Source organism: Cetorhinus maximus, chromosome 15 (assembly GCF_964194155.1).
Source record: "Cetorhinus maximus chromosome 15, sCetMax3.hap1.1, whole genome shotgun sequence".
In the NCBI taxonomy this organism is placed as follows: domain Eukaryota; kingdom Metazoa; phylum Chordata; class Chondrichthyes; order Lamniformes; family Cetorhinidae; genus Cetorhinus; species Cetorhinus maximus.
In genome coordinates this window covers 59,664,252-59,685,063 of record NC_135893.1, presented here as the reverse complement: position 1 = coordinate 59,685,063, position 20,812 = coordinate 59,664,252, and the positions used below count along the sequence as shown (strand labels likewise).

Here is a 20,812-nt window from a genome sequence, read left to right as displayed (position 1 = left end):
ATTACTACACAATTTTAATAATTAGTTAGAAAAAGACATAGTACCAGAAGACCGGCAGATGGTTAATGTAATACCTATAGTTAAGAAGGGTGATAGAACATGTCCAAGGAATTATAGACCAGTTAGCTTAACATCATTGGGAGGAAAAAATAATAGAATCACTATTACAGGAGAGAATAGTAGAAGCCTGAGGATTGGAAGTGTTTTAGAAACCAGCAAAGGGCCACTAAAAGTTAATAAAAAGGGAAAAGAAATAAAATGAGAGTAAACCAGCCAGGAATATAAAAACTGATTTTAAGAGTTTTTATAAGTACATAAAAAAGAGAGTAGCTAAGTATTCATTGGTCCCTTAGAGGCAGAAATTTTCATGGGGAATGAGGAAATGGCAGAGATGTTGAGGAAATATTTTGGGCCAGATTTTCTTGGAGTCAGGTCGACTCCGGATGCCTTTAAAAATGGTGGCAGGACCCAATTCTGGGATTCCTGCCCCCATAACTGGATAAGGGTAAAGATAGTGAGTCTGCACCCCGCACTCCCAACCTGACCTGTTCCAGTGTGGGAGTAAGTATCTCATACAACGCTGTAATTTTCATGGAGAAGTCGGGCCAGCTTCTCAAGGACACCTGGTTCACGGCCCTCTGAGCAGTCGTGAACCATAGTTGCAATTGGGGAGCCTTTTGAAAGATATGTTTGAAAGGCCTTACCTATGCCTCCTCTATGCTCTTCATGCTCCCATACTTCTTAAAAGCCCCTCATAGTACCTCCATACGCCCATTTGCCTTTCATGGCTCCCTGCATCCTCCATGCCCACTCACTCAGTTTGTACTATAAAACCAATGAGCCATATAGTAACTTAAGCAAGTCTTGAAATGCATTTAAAAAAACACCCATTCAAAAATCTGCTTTGAAAAAATTTCTGCTCTTACAACCCTATAAAAGTGTCAATCAAAAGAGCCATTCTGGGATCAATGACAGAAGTTTTACCTCACTTCACACCTCTTAATTGTGTCCAACTAAACATACAGGTATTGAAAGAAACAGTTCAAAGAAAGAATAACTTATTATAACCTCAAATATGTCAATCCATCAAAGCAAACACTCCATTTCAGCTTGTGAAAACAGACCCTATGGTGAGCTAATCCATTAGTGGGGTTTGGAGTTCAGCCAAACATTCATAATGAGGCCATCTGTGAATTCTATCAACAGATGGCCAAACATCTGTTTCTCAAGGTGGACTATACTTCCAAGTTTTGTGTCATCTACAAATTTGGAAATTATCCCCCATACACCCAAGTCCAAATTATTAATATGTGTCAGGAAAAACAGTGTTCTTAGTCCATACCACCAATCAGAAAATCAATTGTTTACCACTACTCTTTTGTTTCCTATCACTTAGTCAATTTTGTATCCATGCTGCCACTGTCCCTTTTATTCCATGGGCTTCAATTTTGCTGGCAAGCCTGTTATGAGACACTTTATCAAAAGCATTTTGGAAGTCCATATCTATCTTCACCAACCCTTTCTGTCACCTCATCAAAAACTCAATCAAGTTACTTAAACCCGATTTGCCTTTCACAAATCCACGTTGGCCATTCTTAATTTATCTACACTTGTTCAAATGACTGTTTTGTCTTGGGTTATTGCTTCAAAAACTTTCCCACCACAAGGTTATACTGACAGGCTTGAAGTTGCTGGGATTTTCTTTACACCCTTTTATGAACAAGAATGTAGCATATGTGGTTCTCCAATCCTCTGGTGCTATCCCTGGATCTAAGGAGGATTAGGAGAAGATTATGGCTTGTATCCCCACAATTTCTAGCCTTATTTCCCTCAGCAAGCACATTGCATCCTATCCCATCCCATCCTAGTGACTGATCAACTTATCATAGAGTGTCTGGTGGAATGGGCATACTCCTGATCTTGTTGCCCTTCTGGGTGCTGCTGCCCCACTGCCAGTGGCTCCAGCTCTTTCCCTCTGTGGTGCTCCTCCTCACTAGAGGTCTGAAAGTCTGAATGAATGAGGTCCATGACAAATAGCTACACCCTGTTCTCCGAGCCTCCCAACAACCTGGCTTTATACATACAAGTGCCAATTCAGAAAGGACACTCAAGCAGAATGTCCCCGATATGCTAGGCAAGTTTCTCTTTATTCCTGATTGCTACAGCTGGTGTCCACTCAGTTTTACCCTCTCTATCAAGCCAAGTTATCTTTCACAATGGCTGCCGAGTGCAGCCAACACTGACCTTCTGCTGACCCTACATCTCGCTATAACAGGCGAGGGTGTGAAGCTCTGTTATTCCTGCGCGCCCTCATAAAATGGAAAAAAAACTGGTAAAATCACAATTAATTGCTTGTTCAACATGATTAAGTTTCAATGTGACTCCCTCCTGTCAGACCAACCACCATTGGTAATATCCAGTTGTGATGTATATGTTGGGCCTCCCTCTTTGACCCCTTATATCACCCCTCCACCCCTTTATCAGCCCACAAATACAAAAATCAGGAAGTTATATGAAGTGCAAGTTTGGCTGTGATTAGAGTATTGTGTCCAATTCTTGAGTGCCACACTTCAGGAACCATGTGAAGGCTTTGCAGAGGATAGAGATTTATTAGAATGGTTGCTGAGATGAGGGATTAGTTACTGTGCTAAATTGGAGAAACTGGAGTTGTTCTCCTTAGGGCAGAGATGACAAAGAGGAGATTTGAAAGAAGTGTTTAAAATCATGAAGAGTTTGGATAGTTTCTCTTGATTTACTCTATTTCCAAAGGCTGAAGGGCTGATAACCACTTGGCGCAGAGTTAAGGTGATTGGCAAAAGAATGGGAGGTGACATGAGGAAAAAAAAAATGCTGTGAGTAGTTAGGGTTTGGAATGCACTGCCTGATAGGATAATAGATACAGGTTCAGTAGTAATATTCAATAGGAAATTGGATATATGCTAGAAGAAATAATTGCAGGGATATGTGGAAAAGAGGGCGAGTGGGAATAACTGGATTGCTCCTTGAAAGAGCTCATTGGGCAGAATGGCCTCCGTCTCTGACATGCTCAGGTAGCTCTGACAAGGTCTGTGAACAAACACGTGATGAGCAGCAGATTTGTGCAACCCGTCTCATATGAAGATAGGCCTCCCTCCAATCAATGTCCTGCAACTCCTCTGCATCTTCAAGCTTCCTTAGAGCAGAAGGAATTTCCAGCGAAATGCCCATCCTACTAATACAAGCAGTTTGATTTGAGTAGAATTCCCTTCAATCAGAGGTGGAAAGAAAAAAATAAAACACAATATAAAAATTAGCTGCAAAAGTGCACCCAACTGCCAAACAGCATCTCACAATCAGCCCAATCCACAGTTTAAAGAGAAATGCCATAGAAATGATCAAATGTACCAAGGAGAAATTTGGGATGGTATTTGCACTTCAACAATCAACACTAGAAATGAAAAGGGAAGCCTTACCCTTGTTTCTATTTTTTTCAAACCCTTAATGAGGCTCACACACTAACTGAACAAGCCTTGTATACATCCAGTGTAGACTGGCTGGGAAATCTGTCTTACCTGCTGCAACAATCCACTTGCACCATGTTCCCCTAACTTTTATCACAATCAAATTTTCCTCACTCCCTTATATTCTGCCTTGTAGTTCCAATACCCCCTTTGCTATTCGTCACCCACCATCACCCCGTGCCCATCTGCCCCCCCCCCCCCCATCCCCACCGTGCCCATCTGCCCCCCCCCCCCCGCAACTGATCCTTTGCAGATGCAAAATGAAAACATGATGGTCTGTTTACCTCCTGTACAAGAGGGGGAGGGAATGGCAAGGGCCATTTCCTATGGTGAATGTATGGGAGAAGTTATGGCATTATTTAAGATTGTAGGTTGTCACAAATTGCTTGTATTAATTTTTCAACATAGTGCTTCATACAGTGCTTATAAAATGGAAGCAGTGGGAGTACATGGTCAAACCTTGTATTTCATCTGGATGTACACTTCACCTCCAATATCTGCACAAGGACAGAGGAGACATTCACTGTGGCTGATTTTACTTATCATTCCTACTGATTAAATGTAAACACATGAAAAGTTTGAATCAGTTGGCTAGATATTTGTTATCTAACACAGCAGATAAGAGCTCGTTTCCGTAAATCTCCAATTTTTGGAGAAGTGACATTTTGAGATGTGATGCTCTGGCATCTAATCGTTTTATGGTAAGATGCCTCGGAGACCACGCTTTGAAAGGTGTGACATGGAGAAAACGCTACATGAAAGATTTTTAATCATACAGATCATTGAATGATACAGAATAGCAGGAGGCCATTTGGCCCATCATGCCTCTTGTGGTTTTATGAAAAAACTATCAACTCCCCTGTTATGTTTAATAACTTCTTTACTCAGAGGGCCATGTCTATAAAGTAGCAGCAAATAGTAGACAAATCTCTGTGAGCCTTGACCAGTATGTTAAGTAGGCAACAGAAATCCTCCTCCTCTCATTTACTGGTGTGTTTGACAATGCTTTACCCAGAAGTCTCCAGATACACAATTCACAGCATGTGTAATTCTTAAAGGCACATTTGTTGCTTCATGTAGCGCCATCAGTCAGGGATAATTCATCACTAATCAATAACAGAAAGAGCACAGAAACCCATGTGATGAATGTATCGTTCACCTGCGAATCATGCACCATCTTGTTTTCCAGTGGACTACTGGATAATACAACAAAAAAAGTTTGAAATAATGAACTGAAAATGCAATACTCAGCTGTTGAAAATAAAGAATTTCTATCCAAAAAGTTCATGAAATTTTTCTCTTGAAATACTGAGATCATGGCACTGTACTGCCATCAACTGGTGGATTGCATAACTGACTAGCTCGCTGTCCAGTTATCAGGTACCAGCCACTCTGCTTGGCCCATGATGCATTAAAGCTGCCATCATTATGCTGGAACATATTTAATTGACTGTTTGAGCTTTGTTAATTCTTTCTTTTTCAATTTGCAGAACTGGTTTGGCCATCTTCTCTTCATCTGTTTCTTGGGGGTTAACAGATTCCTCTTGGTTCTTTATGTCTGAGATCAAGCAAACAACCTCCTGATATTCTCACTACAATCACATATAAATGCTCAAAGTGAATTACTACTATTTGTATTATTATGTTTAACTGTTGGTTAACTAATAAAAGAATTTGACCTTAAGCATTTACACATTCATCTTTTGAGCTGTGTAGGGAATCATAAAAGGGAGGAGTCACTGAAGTACCCCTTCTCTTTGAAACTGTGCCATTTGTTACATGTAGAGTACACCAGGTGAAAATAAACTTAATTTTCACCTTATACTATATAATCTTTGACTTCTTCTATAAGTAGGATTTTATAGTCATAGAAATTTCTGTACAAAAGGCAGCCATTTGGTGCCTAAGCCAGAGCTTTTTTTCCTTGCTTCTTTCATGGGGTGTGGGCATTGCTGGGAAAGACACTATTTATACCCCATCCCTAACTGCCCTTGCTAGGCTTTTTCAGAGGGCAGTTAAGAGTTAATCACATTGCTGTGAGTCTGAAGTCACAAGTAGGCCAGATCAGGTAAGAGTGGCAGATTTCCTTCCCTAGAGGACATTAGTGAACCACATGGGATTTTACAATTGATAATAGTTGTCATGGTCACCATTACTGAGACTAGCTTTATATTGAATTTAAATTTTATCAGCTGCCTTGGTGGGATTTGAACCTGTACCCCCAGAAGATCGGCCTGGGTCTCTGGGTCACTAATCCAGTGGCATTACCACTACACCACCATCTCCCCTGTAACTGACTCTAATCCCATTTCTCCATTTTCCTTTACATTTACAACACACACCAGTGCTGTATGAGTTGTGTGCACATCACAACATATATTGAGTATAAACTAGGTAGGAGGAAATGGTTTGCGTGTCTCAATATCAGCACTTGCATACAGTTTGCCCATGGGGCACTGCATGACTTTTGCATGTCCCATCAGTTCCCATACAGTGCATAGTTGGTAAAAGGGTTCAACCCTCTACCATCTGGTACAATGGATTTTAGAATGTATGAGGAGCAGTCAGAGGAGCACATTGTGTGCAGTGGTCAGATTCCATTTCAAATAAAACTCTGCCAGTTATGAAAATAATTTGAAAGATGAGTACTCTTAATTTTCAAGTTACTTAAGTTGCTTAATTTCCCCATCTATCTTCATGTTATGATTCAAGTAAAGACTGATAACTTTTAAAAAGATATGAATTTCCCAGTGATCAATGCAAAGAATCTCACAAGGTTTCACTTAAGACTTTTATCTTAATAAACAAACTAAAATCAACGTCAACTAAACATTACTTAATCGGCAACTAATAAACTAGAGAAAAGGCATTTACATTTACCTTCCGAACACAATCAAAAACCCCACGCCACCTTTATACATTACACCGCACTGTCAGTAGAAATGTAGTCTTGTCTCAAGCTCCTCTCGGCTTTAACAGGATCTTTTCTCCCTGCCTGAATCTTCTGGCATCCTTTTAAATAAAGTCCTCTTCATTCAATTGTTTGGGCATACTCGAATGGACTTCCAGTAGCAAAGTATCCTCTAGCGACTCCTTGGTCTTTTACTCTCCACAAGCTTTGTTCTTTGAATGGGGATCTGCTCTCACCAGCACTCTGCTTGCTGGTTAACCCGAAAACAGTCCTTATTTTCTGATTGGCATAGCTGCACCTGTAGTGGGTCTTCTTCCCCAAATCTCTGTCTGACTGAGCTGAGGGTCTGTCAGCCTGGGCATAGCAAGGCCAGCTACCTCCTTCTTTGTGTCCAGGTGTCCATTATCTCTGGTACATTGTTATGGAGGTGTGTTGATGTCAAATATTAAATCTCAATTTCATCTGCTGAACTCACCTAAGGAAGTTTTTTAAAAAAGGCAGTTTCAACTATTAAAACAAAGACACTGACATAAGATGGCTGCCAGAGGTCACCTGACATGTCTGCAACTGCAAGTTGTTCAATTTTGTCAAAATTTCCAACATGAATTATAACTAAAACATGTACAGGCAACCGTCCTCTGGAATTTCACAAATGCTGATATCAAGTATTACTTCAAAGATGGACTGAAACTTAAAATGACTTCTTCCATTTGCATCACATTAATAGTTACATTCCATTTCCATCAGGCTGAAGACAGAGTTTACAGAGACAGTGGCCAGCTTGGAGGTGATGATGTTCTTCTTGGTTTATTAGATGTAAGAATGAGTCATTCAGAAGTGATGGCTCGGACATTTAAAAATGAATCATCAAAGCATAGCACAATAGCCAAGGCCTGCCCAGGCATGAGCTAATCAAATGCCTTCTGTGGAATACTCAATTGTTATGGAGAGAGAGGTCACGTGATTGGGATCACCATTTTGAAATGTCTTATGTGACAAAACCCTGCTTGCTTTGGAGTAGTTTGAGAAGGAACATCTGAGAGCAGCAAAAAGGCAGCTTGCCTCTCTCTCTTTTGCAACCAAAAACTGATCTCTGTGTTTGCTTATATTGGACTGTGGGCAGCAGACAAAGAAATCCCAGGGAAAACTTCAACTTCCACAGCAGTGTTTCTAGGAGAAAACCAAGGACTACACCTAAAGAACCGCATTAGCCATGAACAACAGTGAATAACCCACATTCAGTGAACCCTTTATATTTTTGCTTTTTGTTGAATCTTAATTTGGCCAAAAGTTAACATGCTCTGTAATTGTATTTTTGCATGTTTGTGTGTGTGTGTGTGTTATGATAATGTGTTTACCATTTTTAATGTTTTAATATCTTTACGTGAGTGGGCTTTTAGCACAATAAAAACCAACCTCTTACTCATTTAAAATCAAGAAAGCCTGTCTGACTGAGTTCTTTGCAATCAGCACATAAAACAGTTAAGTACACACACTGCATTGGCACATTCATCCTTATAAATTAAAAACAAACCCTGTGACGATCAACTGTGGAGTGGGAAAAAGGGGCAGTCCTGCACCCCTCCTCACCTAATCCTAACAGATATTCAAGTAAATCACCTCAAGAACAAGTTTTTATTGTGTAAATTTCTCTACCATTCTCTAGGTACCAGTTCTTGGCATCAGATGTTCTTCACTATGTGGCCATTTTTCATGATCTAGGCAGTGAATGTTGGCAGGATATTTTACCATGAGGGTATTACAGCTGAGCTAGATACTCTCCTTTCTAGTAAGAGTCACTGAATAGCAATCAAAAGTGTCAAGGCCAGCTGTTCACCTCCCTCATCAAGGACTTTGTGGCAATTGGAGCTCCCTTAAAATTGCCCTGTTGAAAGCAGCCACATCAGGACAGTCTTAGGACAGAACCTGGGCCCTTGGAATCACAGAATCAGGGGTCAGCCTGTGGTGATGTCTTTCCACCACTTGAACCACTTAATCTAATTCCACTCTCCATTTGTCATACCATGTATTTTGTTTTTCAAGCAACCGTTTCAATTTTTTAATTTGTTCTTAGGATGGGGCATCAGTGGCAAAACTAGGATTTATTGCCCATCTCTAATTGTCCTTGAGATGGTGGTGGTGAGCTGCCTTCTTGAACCACTGATGTTTATAGGTACACCCCCAACGCTGTTAGGGAGAGAATTCCAGGATTTTGACCAGCATTAACGAAGGAAATGCAATATAGTTCCAAGTCAGGATTGAGTGTGAATTGGAGGGGAACTTGCAGGTGGTGGTGTTCCCATGCGTCTGCTGGTAGAAATTGTGGGTTTGGAAGGTGCTGTCAAAGGACCCTTGGCCAGTTATTGCAGTGCATTTTGTGGATGGTACAAACTGCAGGCACTGTGTATCCATGGTGTAGGGAGTGAAGATTTCAGGTAGTGAATGGTGTGCTAATCGAGCAGGTTGCTTTGTCCTGGATAGTGTCAAATGTCTTGAGTGTTGCTGGAGCTGCACTCCTTCAGGCAAGCAGAGACAATTCTATGACATTCCTAACTTGTGCCTTGCTGATGGTTAACAGGCTTTGGGGAGTCAGGAGCTGAGTTACCTGCCACAGAACTCCCAGCCTCTGACCTGTTCATGTAACAGCAGCATTTATATGGCTGATGCAGTTAAGTTTCTGGTCAATGGTAACCCTCAGGATGTTGATGGTGGGGGAATTCAGTGATGGTAATGAGGTTTAATGTCAAGGGGAGATGATTAGATTCTCTCTTGTTGGAGATGGTCATTGCCTAGCTTGCTGCTCATCAGCCCAAGCCTGAATATTGTCCAAGTCTTACTGCATGTGGGCACTAATCGCTTCAGTATCGGTGGTATTGCAGATGGTACTGAATTCTGTGCAATCAGCAGCAAACATCTCCATGTCTGACATTATGTTGGAAAGAAGGTTATTGATGAAGCAGCCGTAGATGGTACTTGGTTGGGCCTAGGATGTTTCCCTGAGGAACTTGTGCAGCGATGTCTTGTAGGTGAAATGACTGGGCTCCAATAACCACAATCACATTCCTTTGTGCCAGGTATAATTCCAATCAGTGGAGTGGATTCCCTGATTCCCATTTACTTGATTTTTGCTAGGCCTCCTTGATGCCACACTCTGTCAAATGCTACCTTAATGTCAAGGGCAGTCTCTCACACTTTACCTCTGGAATTCAGCCATGAATGCTTGTATTGATCAAGGCTATAATGAGGTCTAGAGCTGAGTGACTGTGGCAGAACCCAAAATGACTGACATAGTAAATACCATATTCGAGCCACTCCCTATGTAAAAACATTTTTTTCTAAACTCTCCTGTACTTCTGTGCTTATCTTACGTTTGTGCCTTTTAATGCCTCAAGTCTTCCTAGTTTCAAGGGTTCAGCTATTCATTTGATAAACTAAAGAGATTTTCCATGAGACAGAATGAGACTCATTTTGCTTTTATTTTTAGGCTGCAATTAGTGATACCACCTGGTGCAATTAGCAAGATGCTTCGTTGCCACCCAAAAGCAGGATGACAATAATCATCCAGCACTTTGCCTGAAACATGCAATTGGGTGCTGCTAACAGCACTAGGTGGAGCCTGCACAAGGGGCCCCAATTTGTAAACCCATCACTTACCAATGCCTTCAGCAAAGATGTTGAGAGCTTCAGTAGACAATTTCTTGCAGTACTGTTAGTCTAAAGCCTGATTGCATCAAATTACTTTTCTCATCTCTATTCTATTGATACTACTGCAGTCAATGCACGAAGAACTCTTCTATCTTGTTCCTCTTAATCAGGAAAACATATGACCCTACATACTCTTCCTTCTCACTGCATCCTCAATATGTTGAACTATGGAACTCCTTACCTTCAATAATGTTCAGGTTTTTCAAGCCCAAATTAGGTATGACCTAATCACTACTTCCTGATTTATGTTGGATCCTCTTCTGTTCTTTCAATGTTGGTGGTGTCTGCAACTATGAGCCTTGGTCCTTCACCTGGGTTTGTCAATTTTTTAAAAAGTGCCATGAACACTGGGTCCATGTCCACAAGCAACCAGCCGAGTTGTTTATTTTATTTTATTTTTAGTACATGACATTTTTCAGAATGTATTTTGTTTATAATTCATAAGATTTTTAGACTTATGAAAACAGTATTAAGGTTATTTGTTCAGATTTAAAGTTATAAAATTGCCTTGTATGCAAAACAAGACCTAAGGCAAGAAGTGCACTTTACGCTAAATAGAAGAACATAGCAAAGTGAATACCAACCAAGTACAATCGGTTTAGCATTAATCTTACAAGCAAACCGCATTAAGGATAAATACAAATGTACAGATTGAGCAGACTGTCTCAGCCCAGTACCATTTTCTTGTATGTGTTGAACTCAACACAGAAATAATTACCTTGTACAAAATCTGGATACTGCTCAAAGTACAACATTTAAAAAAAGGGGAAAAATGTAAAACCACAGTGAATTTCCATCCAGAAACTTGGTGACAATTGAACAAGGCACTGTTAACCTAACTGTAACCAAATCATTGGCTGTTAACCCACAGTCAAAATCCCAGAGAGGAATTGCTTTTCAGGTAATCACAGTTTCCTGCAATAAGTGAACGTCTTTCAGATGGATCTCCTGTCTGAACCACAAAACATAGGATCAGTCTAGAGACCATAATAGTGGCATTGATGAATCCATGATAGTGGTATTGATTAGATCGTCATAGTGACACTGATGAAACCTTTAATCATAGTCCATGCAACATAAACACATCTAGCAGAAAATAACCAAGAGGGATTCTTTTCTTTCTTGAGTTTTTTTTGCAGATGGCGTATCCTTAGGACAGCAGCAGAATCAAGCTCCTAAGAAGATAGCTTAGCGGTGCAAATGCCGGAGTGTTGGGACCCTTCACAAAGCAGTGCTCTCCGAGTCATCGTCAATGTCTTGCTGCTCATGTTTTCTAAGTTCCATGTTGCCTGCAGCAGGCATCAACTCCACAGGAGACTTAGACTGGTTCAAGTCCTGCTCTTGCACAGTAGAATCAAAATCTAGCAGCAAACACAAAACATCAGTGATATCCCATGAAATACTGCATGCAGTCAGGATACCATTCCAGGATAATATCCCCATGACCCAGTCTTCTGAAACCTCCACCATCACAGCAAGGGTGAAGGCTTTAAAGACACACATCAAGAGCTAATTCAGTGAGTAGTGCACAATGTTGAAACTCTAACCTCTTATAAACTAAGAGAACATTCCTAGAACTTTACTACAAATCCAGCCTGTATATAACATACTGCTTACGGGGATGAAACATCATGGACCCTCTATCATCATTTGCACTGTAGTATTTCCTGTACTTAACTGGTGGTAATTCAGCACCCTCCTACTGTATAGCTCATGGCACCAATAGGACCTATAAGGTATGCTATAAAAGTTGGTCAATTATATTATACAGAAAATAAAACAACCAAATTGCTGTCATTTGTACATTAACCACTGAACAGCCCAACTGGATGCTTTTAACAGTGTGAAGAATTCAGTGTGTATGTAGGCTTTTTTCTGATGTCCAAGAATCCTCTTTACCCATGCATTATTAGTACAAGTGCAGGCAAGCAGTGTGATGAATGGTTAGTAACAAGACTGGAAAGCATGCATTAAGTTAACATTGAATTAGCGGGATTAATTGGCCAATCACTTGCCTAGATCTTACCATTAACTCTCCCCATTCTGCTCAAACAGTACTTTTCTGGTCAGACATCTGCATTTTTTAATAGAATAGTTTACAATTAGAAGCCATATTGCTGAAAGGCCTTTTTATATTGGCGGAAAGCCCACACAGTGGTTAGATGCACACTAATGCATAATACGCATGCTATATGTATGCAGTATCTAACAACTTTGTGCCAGCCATAGGGTTGCTAGGTCTGATAAAATCTAACAAATATCGGTTCACCAACTATCAGCAAAGATCAACTTGTTCTCAGATAAAGTTTCTCTGATGTGATTGTCAATGAAGACCTGGAAGGGCACAGCAACCTACAGGCCACAACTATCAGCACAGATCCACAACAAGGTGGCATGTGATTCAACTGGAGGCAAATTTGACCTATTCTCTTTAAAGTAAAACACTCAGACTCAAAGCAATTTAACCCACTCAGCATACAGAAGGATAGAGTTAATGGATTATTCACATACTAATTTTTCAATTCTGGTGTGGGGATCACACAGTACCTGTTGTAACACTACCTCTTGACTCTTGTTGCTCTGCATTTTATCACCTTAATTAGACAAAAAACTTGGGCAGAAAGTTATGGCTAGCTGTTTACCATTGGCTGCGTTTTCCATGGAGTGGATCTTTTCTGAGTCTTGAACCCCCATGATATCAGGGCGATCCTGATGATTTGCATTCAAAAACTTAATTTAAATTTTAAGACAATTGTACTTGAATCGTGAGGAACCATCCCTTCCAAAATGTGGGAAGCATTAGGGATCTTGCATGGAAAGGGACTTTGTGAAAAAAGTAGAGGTCATATAAAAGAATCACCACATTCAACAAGGCAGACTACAAATGTAAGTCTTCAGAGTTTGGATGAAGTGGATGTTTTTTTTTTAAAGAGAGAGAAAGTTGCTGTTTTTGGATTCTTACAATGATCTGGCTGTTGCACATTGAGGAGGTGTTGACACTCTGGAATGCTGGAAGGATTTTAACATCTGACAGCAGAAAGAATTCCTGTTCTGCTCTTTTTTAAAAACTTATACTTAAGCCTTCTGATATCAAGAGTTTGGTTTAACTAATTTTGTTTAAACTCAACAAATATCCTCTGAATGAAGAATTCAAAATTAGACTCACATGATCAAGTGACATGATCAATATACATCCTGGTATATTGAAAGTAACTGCTTTTCCTGCTTAGCACAAATAGCACCTCATCATACGAATGGACGGCATCAATGTGCAGCTGATCAAAGTTTCATGAGTGAATAGACATTGACCATGCAGATAATAATGCATGCAAACTTCTTTCTAGAATTATACTTTGTGAAGGGAACTGTGAACATTTATTTACAGGATTTTATTTGCTTCAAATATTCTGCTTTATTTTTTGACAATAGAAAGCAGATACTTGTTAGCAGCTGATTTTGTTCGACAGTTTGACCGGAATTCAGGCAAAAGCAAAGCAGTTGTGTCTTTTATCATCAATTTTGACCCTAAAATGGAAAAATAAGCACTTGGCTATAATGTTAAATAAATATATCTTAAACAATCTGCTTAGCTTGTCTTCCCTCCCAGTTTATTTTTCTATCATTTTAGCTTTATTTATAACTACCGAATGTAGCTTTTCTTTATTTCTATTGTTAAGTTTAAAATGTTTTATTTTCTTTCTTTACTGAGCTGTTCAGGCCCCACATTTGAAAACCAGGACGCCCAGAACAGTCAAATACGATTCTCGAGGGTTCATTTTGATCAAATTGAGGCTCAACAGTCAGAAAAATGAGCAGGTTGATTCCTATTGTGATCTAGTGTGCCTAAATAAAATCACCATAGGGCAGATATAACTAATCTGAGAGGTAATCATAAAGCCTCATAATAATATCTCATCTCATGTGGGGGAAGCTAATAAACTGAATATAGAATGAGCCCTCAATGACTAAAACATTTAAGGAAAGATGAGTATAAGCCACTGGGAATCTGCTGGCCCAGAACACCCGTTGACTTAGTGCTGGGGGAAACTGAAGTTTTGAAACGTCCACAATTCTCTGATCTATTATCCTCCCACATTAATTATTAAAGAGCCTTTAAACTAACATTTTAACAAAAATGTTAAAAATTTTAAAGTTAAAGCTTTCTTAAACAAGCTAACTGGATTTGTTTTCATTTGGCAGAACTATTTCTATCAGATGAGTTTATTGCCAAACAGTAAATATAACAGTATCCAGTCACAGAAACTATTCAGTTCAACTAAAGCTAAAGGTACACAAAATGCTGGCAAGGTCACATGCCCAAAGGAAGCAGAGGATTGCACTATTATTCTACATTAAGATAAGGGGAACCAATTAACATTAGAACATGCTCTAACATTTTCATGCAAATATGTTGAACATTACTATAATTACAAGCAGCTCAGAATGCACCACATATCTCTTCAGGCTCCCACAGAGCTGGCATTGCTGCCCATTCAATCCAAAGACCATTACTCAGACTAGCATATCCGTGGTTAGGGCGGGGTAGGAATTCTAGATTAGTTCAATACAGGGATATAAATGCAATACATAGGACTTTCAGAGAAAGAATCTAAGTTTGCAAATTCAATTGAAATGTATCATTACAACACTATATTACAAAGGTGACTACACTTCAAAAAGTACTTAATTATCTGGAAAGCACTTTAGGGTATCCTAAGGTTGTGAAAGGCATTATAAAAATGCAAGTCTTTCCTCCTTTCACTATATTATGTCCTTGTGAATCAACTGCCTCAACACTGTGCTGTAACCTTCATTCTGTAACAGCCATTTTCTCCTCATCCTCGAATACTATCCTGCACCAAGTGCCACTCATACATCACACCCTTGCTGACTTTTTTAAAAAAAATTCATTCACAGGAAGTGGGCATTGCTGACTGAGCCAGCATTTATTGGCCATCCCAATTGCCCTAGAGTAGGTGGTGGTGATCTGCCTTCCTGAACCGCTGTAGTCCATGTGGTGTAGGTACACCCACAGTGCTGTTAGGGAAGGAGTTCCAAGATTTTGACCCAGTGACAGTGAAGGAACGGTGATATATTCCCAAGTCAGGATGCTGAGTGGCTTGGAGGGGAACTTGCAAGTGGTGGTGTTCCCAATGCATCTGCTGCCTTGTCCTTCTAGATGCTGGTGGTCATGGGTTTGGAAGGTGCTGCATAAGGATTCTTGGTAAGTTCCTGCAGTGCATCTTGTAGATGGCACAAACTGCTGCCATTGCGAATCGGTGGTGGAGGGGCTGGAAGTTTGTGGATGGGGTGCCAATCAAGCGGGCTGCTTTGTCCTGGATGGTGTCAAGCTTCTTGAGCGTTGGAGATTCACTCATCCAGGTAAGTGGAGAGTATTCTGTCACATGCCTGACTTGTGCCTTGTAGATGGCGGACAGGTTTTGGGGAGTCAGGAGGTGAGTTACTCACCATTGGATGCCTAGCCTTTGACCTGCTCTTGTAGCCACAGTATTTATATGGCTAGTTCAGTTGAGTTTCTGGTCAATGGTAACCCCCAGGATGTTGATAGTGGGGGATTCGGTGATGGTAATACCATTGAATGTCAAGGGGTGAGGGTTAGATTATCTCTTGTTGTAGATAGTCATTGCCTGGCACTTGTGTGGTGTGAATGTTACTTTCCATTTGTCAGCCCAAGCCTGGATATCGTCCAGGTCTTGCTGCAATAGGATATGGACTGCTTCAGTATCTGAGGAGTTGTGAATGATGCTGAGCATTATGCAATTATCAGTAAACAGACCCACTTCTGACCTTATGATGGAAGGAAGGTCATTGATGAAGCAGCTGAAGGTGGATGAGCCTAGGACACTACCCTGAGGAACTCCTGCATGTGATGTCCTAGGACTGAGATGATTGAACTCCAACAACCACAACCATCTTCCTTTGTGCTAGGTATGACTCCAACCAGCAGAGTTTTCTCCTGATTTCTATCGACTCCAGTTTTGCTAGAGTTCCTCGATGCCACACTTGGTCAAATGCTGCCTTGATGTCAAGCAGTCACTTTCACCTCACCTTAGAGCTCTGAAGAGGAGTCATATGAAAGGTTAACTCTGTTTCTCTCTCCACATTTGCTGCCAGGTCTGCTGAGATTTTCTGTTTTTATATAAATGCAAACTGTGGGCTTGTCTTCAAAGTTCTGAGCTTTGCTTTAGTTCTTTAGTATTGACACTGCTAGTTTGCCCAAGTAGCTATTCTTCATCTGTGGCGTTATAATGTTGAACCCAGCCTCCTCCTCGTGTACAAATGCAAATTTTTAACAGGATTCACAATACTGCATTCCGTAGGAAAACCGTTTGAATCTTGCGCTGCCACCCAGTTGAGACAGACTACGTGTAAACTTGCCCGAGAGTGAAGCTGGGACTTTCTCAGTCTGCCTCTATCATACCATAACCTATTCTTGTACAGAGCTGATCAGCAGTGTGTAGTTTGGTGTGGGGTAGGCATATGGGGGAAAGAAAGGAGATGGGAAAATAAGACCTCTGTGACACTGTTACGATGACACTGCACTATAAGTCCAACTCTATCATAAGACTCTGTTATGACATTGATTTCATATTCTAGTGGGCTCTCCATTACATGATGGTCACTTTCACACAACAAAATATGACATCTCCAGAGTTCTAGGCTACAATACAAAAGATTTTTTTTAGTTATAGGCTTTTGTTTTTTTGGGGAAGGGTCGTATGATTTCACTTTCCTCTGCTCTCCCCAATGTACAGTTCACTCCACTTATATACAATGGCAATGTTGTTTCTTCATGGGGTTGCTTAGTGAAAGGGTTCTGCTATAAAGTAAATCAGCACTAAACATTGTCATTCATGTCAAGAGCCACAAAAACAAGCCTTGTCTCATGTGAAGTTATTCTAAAGGGAAGAAAGAGTACGAACGCTGGGGAGCTTAATCTCCAAGTGTTGAACATTACTTTGTACACAAATGCTGCAAAAAAATAAATAACCAGGCGCTAATTTTAGCATGAATCAAAAGCACATCAGACACAACTTTGACAAAGCATTGCCCAGCGAGCAACAGCAGGACTAGTTGCTAGTGCAAAGGGTTTGAAATCTACCAACCTCGACGCAGAGTCTCCTCCCAAACCTGTGAAGGCATTGGCAGGTAAAATTATTAGTGACAAATTAATCCACTGTTTTAATCAACTCAATCATACCTGGGAAAGAATATTCTTGAGAGAATAATTTCTAATGTTTAAAAAGTTAAATTCTAGTTTTAATTTCCGGAGTATAAAAATGCAAACTTGAATCTGTACAACCTCTTTAGGTAGAGTGCCCCTTATTTGAACAAGTTAATTTTAATTCTTTCACAGGGTATGGGCATTGCTGGGTTAAACCAGCATTTGTTGCCCATCCCTAATTGCCCTTAAAGTGTTAGTGAGCCACCTTCTTGAACCACTGCAGTCCATGTGGTGTAGGTACAGTCACAGTGCTGTTAGGGAGGGAGTTCCAGGATTTTGACACAGCAACAATGAAGGAATATAGTTCCAAGTCAGGATGATGTGTGGCTTGGAGGGGAACTCAGAGGTAATGGCATTCCCATGCATTGCTTCCCTTGTCCTTCTAGGTGGTTGAGGTCATGGATTCAGAAGGTGCTGTCAAAGGAGCCTTGGTGAGTTGCTGCAGTGCATCTTGTGGATGGTACACACTGTTGCAACTGTGCATCGGTGGTGGAGGGAGTGAATGTTTAAGGTGGTGGATGGGGTGCCAATCAAGCGGGCTGCTTTGTCCTGGATGGTGTAGAGTTTCTTGAGTGTTGTTGGAGCTGCACTAATATAGGCAAGTGTAGAGTATTCCATCACACTCCTGACTTGTGCCTTGTAGATGGTGGACAGGGTTTGGGGAGAAAGGAGGTGAGTTACTCGCCACAGAATTCCCTGCCTCTGACCTGCTCATGGAGCCACAGTCCAGTTCAGTTTCTGGTCAATGGTAACCCCCCCAGAATGTTGATAGTGGGGGATTCAGCAGTGACAATGCCATTGAATGTCATGGGCAGATGGGTTCAATTCTCTCTAGTTGGACATGGTTATTGCCTAGCACTTGTGTGGCATGAATTTTACTTGCCACTTATCAGCCCTAGCTTGAATGTTGCCCAGGTCTCGCTGCACATTGACACGGACTGTTTCAGTATCTGAGGAGTCGCAAATGGTGAACATTGTGCAATCATCAGCGAGAATCCCGACTTCTGGCCTTATGGTGGATGAGGGAAGGAAGGTCATTGATGAAGCAGCTGAAGGTGGTTGGACTGAGGACACTAGCCTGAGGAACTCTTGCACTGATGTCCTGGGACTGAGATGACTGACTTCCAATAACTACAACCATCTTCCTTTGTGCTAGGTGTGACTCCCACCAGTACACATCTCACACACACCTCACCTTCTCTTAAAGCGCATTCCCTAGTACTTCTTTCTCATTCACTGGAACTATTGGAGTCTGATCAATCATATACCACCCTCCTATTTCACAGGAATTTTCCCCAAAAACCTTTCTACCTTGCAACATGCCCGTGTCTTGAAATGTTTCCTTAAAAGCATTTTGCTTTGGTGTCTTCTTCTCCCACTAAATGTCATCTGTTATGTCAAAAAGGAAGGTTTAAAGGTCCTTCTAGAACCTCTGTTGTTAACTGACCTAATAATAACTTTTCCATTTAGAACATTAAACCTTCAAAATGACTATGAGCTTAAATTTCTATTTCCTGTTTGTACACATAGAAGACAAATAACCTGCTGGTTATTTGAAAATACTCACCAGTAACTATTTTTGAAGCCGTAGCTGCCAGATTGGACGATGCATGCTCTGCAGGAGCGGAACAGTTTGTTGCAGCAGCTGTTACAGGTGGCTGGGGAGGTGGTGGAACATTGGGTCGACTTCTTGGTTTTGGTACTGGTCGTGCTCTTGGCAAAGTGGCAAACTGTGGGGGAAGCGAATGTTGGGACTGCAGGTCCTGATTTGCTGGGGGGCCCTGAGCATATGTGGAGTGCTGAGTTAGGTGGAAGCTCACATTATGTGCCCCTAATGGAGGGGTATTGGGGGGAGTTGGTGTGCCAGGTGGGCTATTGGACGACTGATCCATCGATTGCTCACAAGGTGCTTTACACGGATATGGATTGATAGGCTGTGGTGGAGGTTGAGGTGGGGGGTGACTGGGGGCATGAATAACCATTTGATTACTAGAATGCCTGCGTGGCTGGATTGTAGGTTGAGAAACTGACTGGCCATGGGATTGAACAGGACTCTGGCTTCCAGGCTGACCCGAAGATGGACTGGCAGCTTGGTTAGGCTGCTTTGGTGAATGTGAAGAAACTTGGTTAGCAGGCTGGTTTGTTCCATGACCCACAGGTTGCCCAGGAGGTGGATTTGAAGGTTTTGGAGGAGCAGGAGCAGGCTTTTTTGTTGCTTAAAGGGAAAAATATAATTTCAGTTAGTTTGAACATTGAAGACACAAGATCACAAGCTAACTTCATCTCCTCCGAAAAACTCTGAAGCCCCACAATTGTAGCATCCAATTGTTTCCTTAATGATTCCTAAGTTATCCACACCACCATCCATTCCATTAGTTCACTATTATGTACGCTGAAAAAATTTCTGATATCAGTCCTAAATTTACCATTTACTAATATAAGTTGGTTTCTCAATATTGCAATTTAACTTAAATAAAATTCATGATTTACTTTTATCCATTCCCTTAACTGTCTTACATGGATCTACTTGAGCACCCTTCTGATACTTTGAAAGAAAGAAAAAGGAAGAAAAAGAAAAAGGAAAAAAAGTTAGGGCCTCTTCCAATGCAGCAGAGAAATTTAAGGGTTGAGTATATGAGGTAGAGGCCATTAAATCTTTTAAAGGAAGAGTAGGTAAACATCTGAAACAAAGGAAATTACAGGGCTATGAAGGAAGCATAGGACATTTTGATTGTTTTAGAGTATTCTAAGGAGGTGCTAATACTTGATCTGGGATTTCTTAATCATAGAACAGTACAGCACAGGAGTCAGTTATTCAACCTAACTGGTCTGTGCCAGCAATTTTGATGATGAGCAATCCCACCACCAACCCCGCTCCCCTCATCCCCCCATTTTCTTCCTCTACAGCCCTGCAATTTTTTCACCTTCCAAGTATTTATCCAATTTCCTTCTGAAGGCTACCATTGAATCTGTATCCACCACCCTATTGAGTAATGAATTCCAAATTCTAACTACTCATTGCATAACAAAGTTATTCCTCATGGTACCTCTGGTTCTTTTGCTATCACATTAAATCTGTGCCCTCTGGTTTGTATCCCCTCAGCCAGTGGAAAGTTCCTCTTTATTTACTCTATGCACCCTTGTTTTTAAAAACCTATATCAAATCTCTTATCCTTCTCTGCTCTAAGAGGAACAATTCCAGCTTCTATAGCCTATCTATGTAACTGTAATCCTTCATCCCCAGAACTATTCTTGTAAACCTCCTCTCCACCCTCACCAAAGCCTTCACATGCTGCCTAAAGTGTGCTGCTCAGAAATGGACATAATACTCCAGCTGGGTCAAAACTAGTGTTTTATCTAAATTTAGTACAACTCTGGCTTTCAACTCCATGCTTCTATTCATAAAGCCCAGGATCCCATATACTTCATTAACCCCTTTGTTAGCCAGAA

General features: G+C 40.9%; 1 protein-coding gene across 5 annotated transcripts in view; it reads right to left on the bottom strand.

The window, feature by feature from the left end:
• Positions 1 to 10,468: 10,468 nt before the first annotated feature.
• Positions 10,469 to 20,812, bottom strand: part of arhgap17a (Rho GTPase activating protein 17a) — a 215,293-nt gene continuing 204,949 nt past the window's right edge. For 2 of the 5 annotated variants that reach the window (XM_078558483.1, XM_078558487.1), the window contains 2 exons: positions 18,930 to 19,577; positions 10,469 to 11,477 (listed from right to left, as the gene is read on the bottom strand). In XM_078558483.1, coding sequence (XP_078414609.1) covers positions 11,338 to 11,477; positions 18,930 to 19,577 — 788 coding nt within the window. In that variant the 3' untranslated portion in view covers positions 10,469 to 11,337. Of the gene's footprint in view, positions 11,478 to 12,142; positions 12,191 to 17,243; positions 17,269 to 18,929; positions 19,578 to 20,812 lie in introns of all 5 variants that reach the window. The other 3 variants (XM_078558484.1, XM_078558485.1, XM_078558486.1) reach the window with 3 other exon arrangements.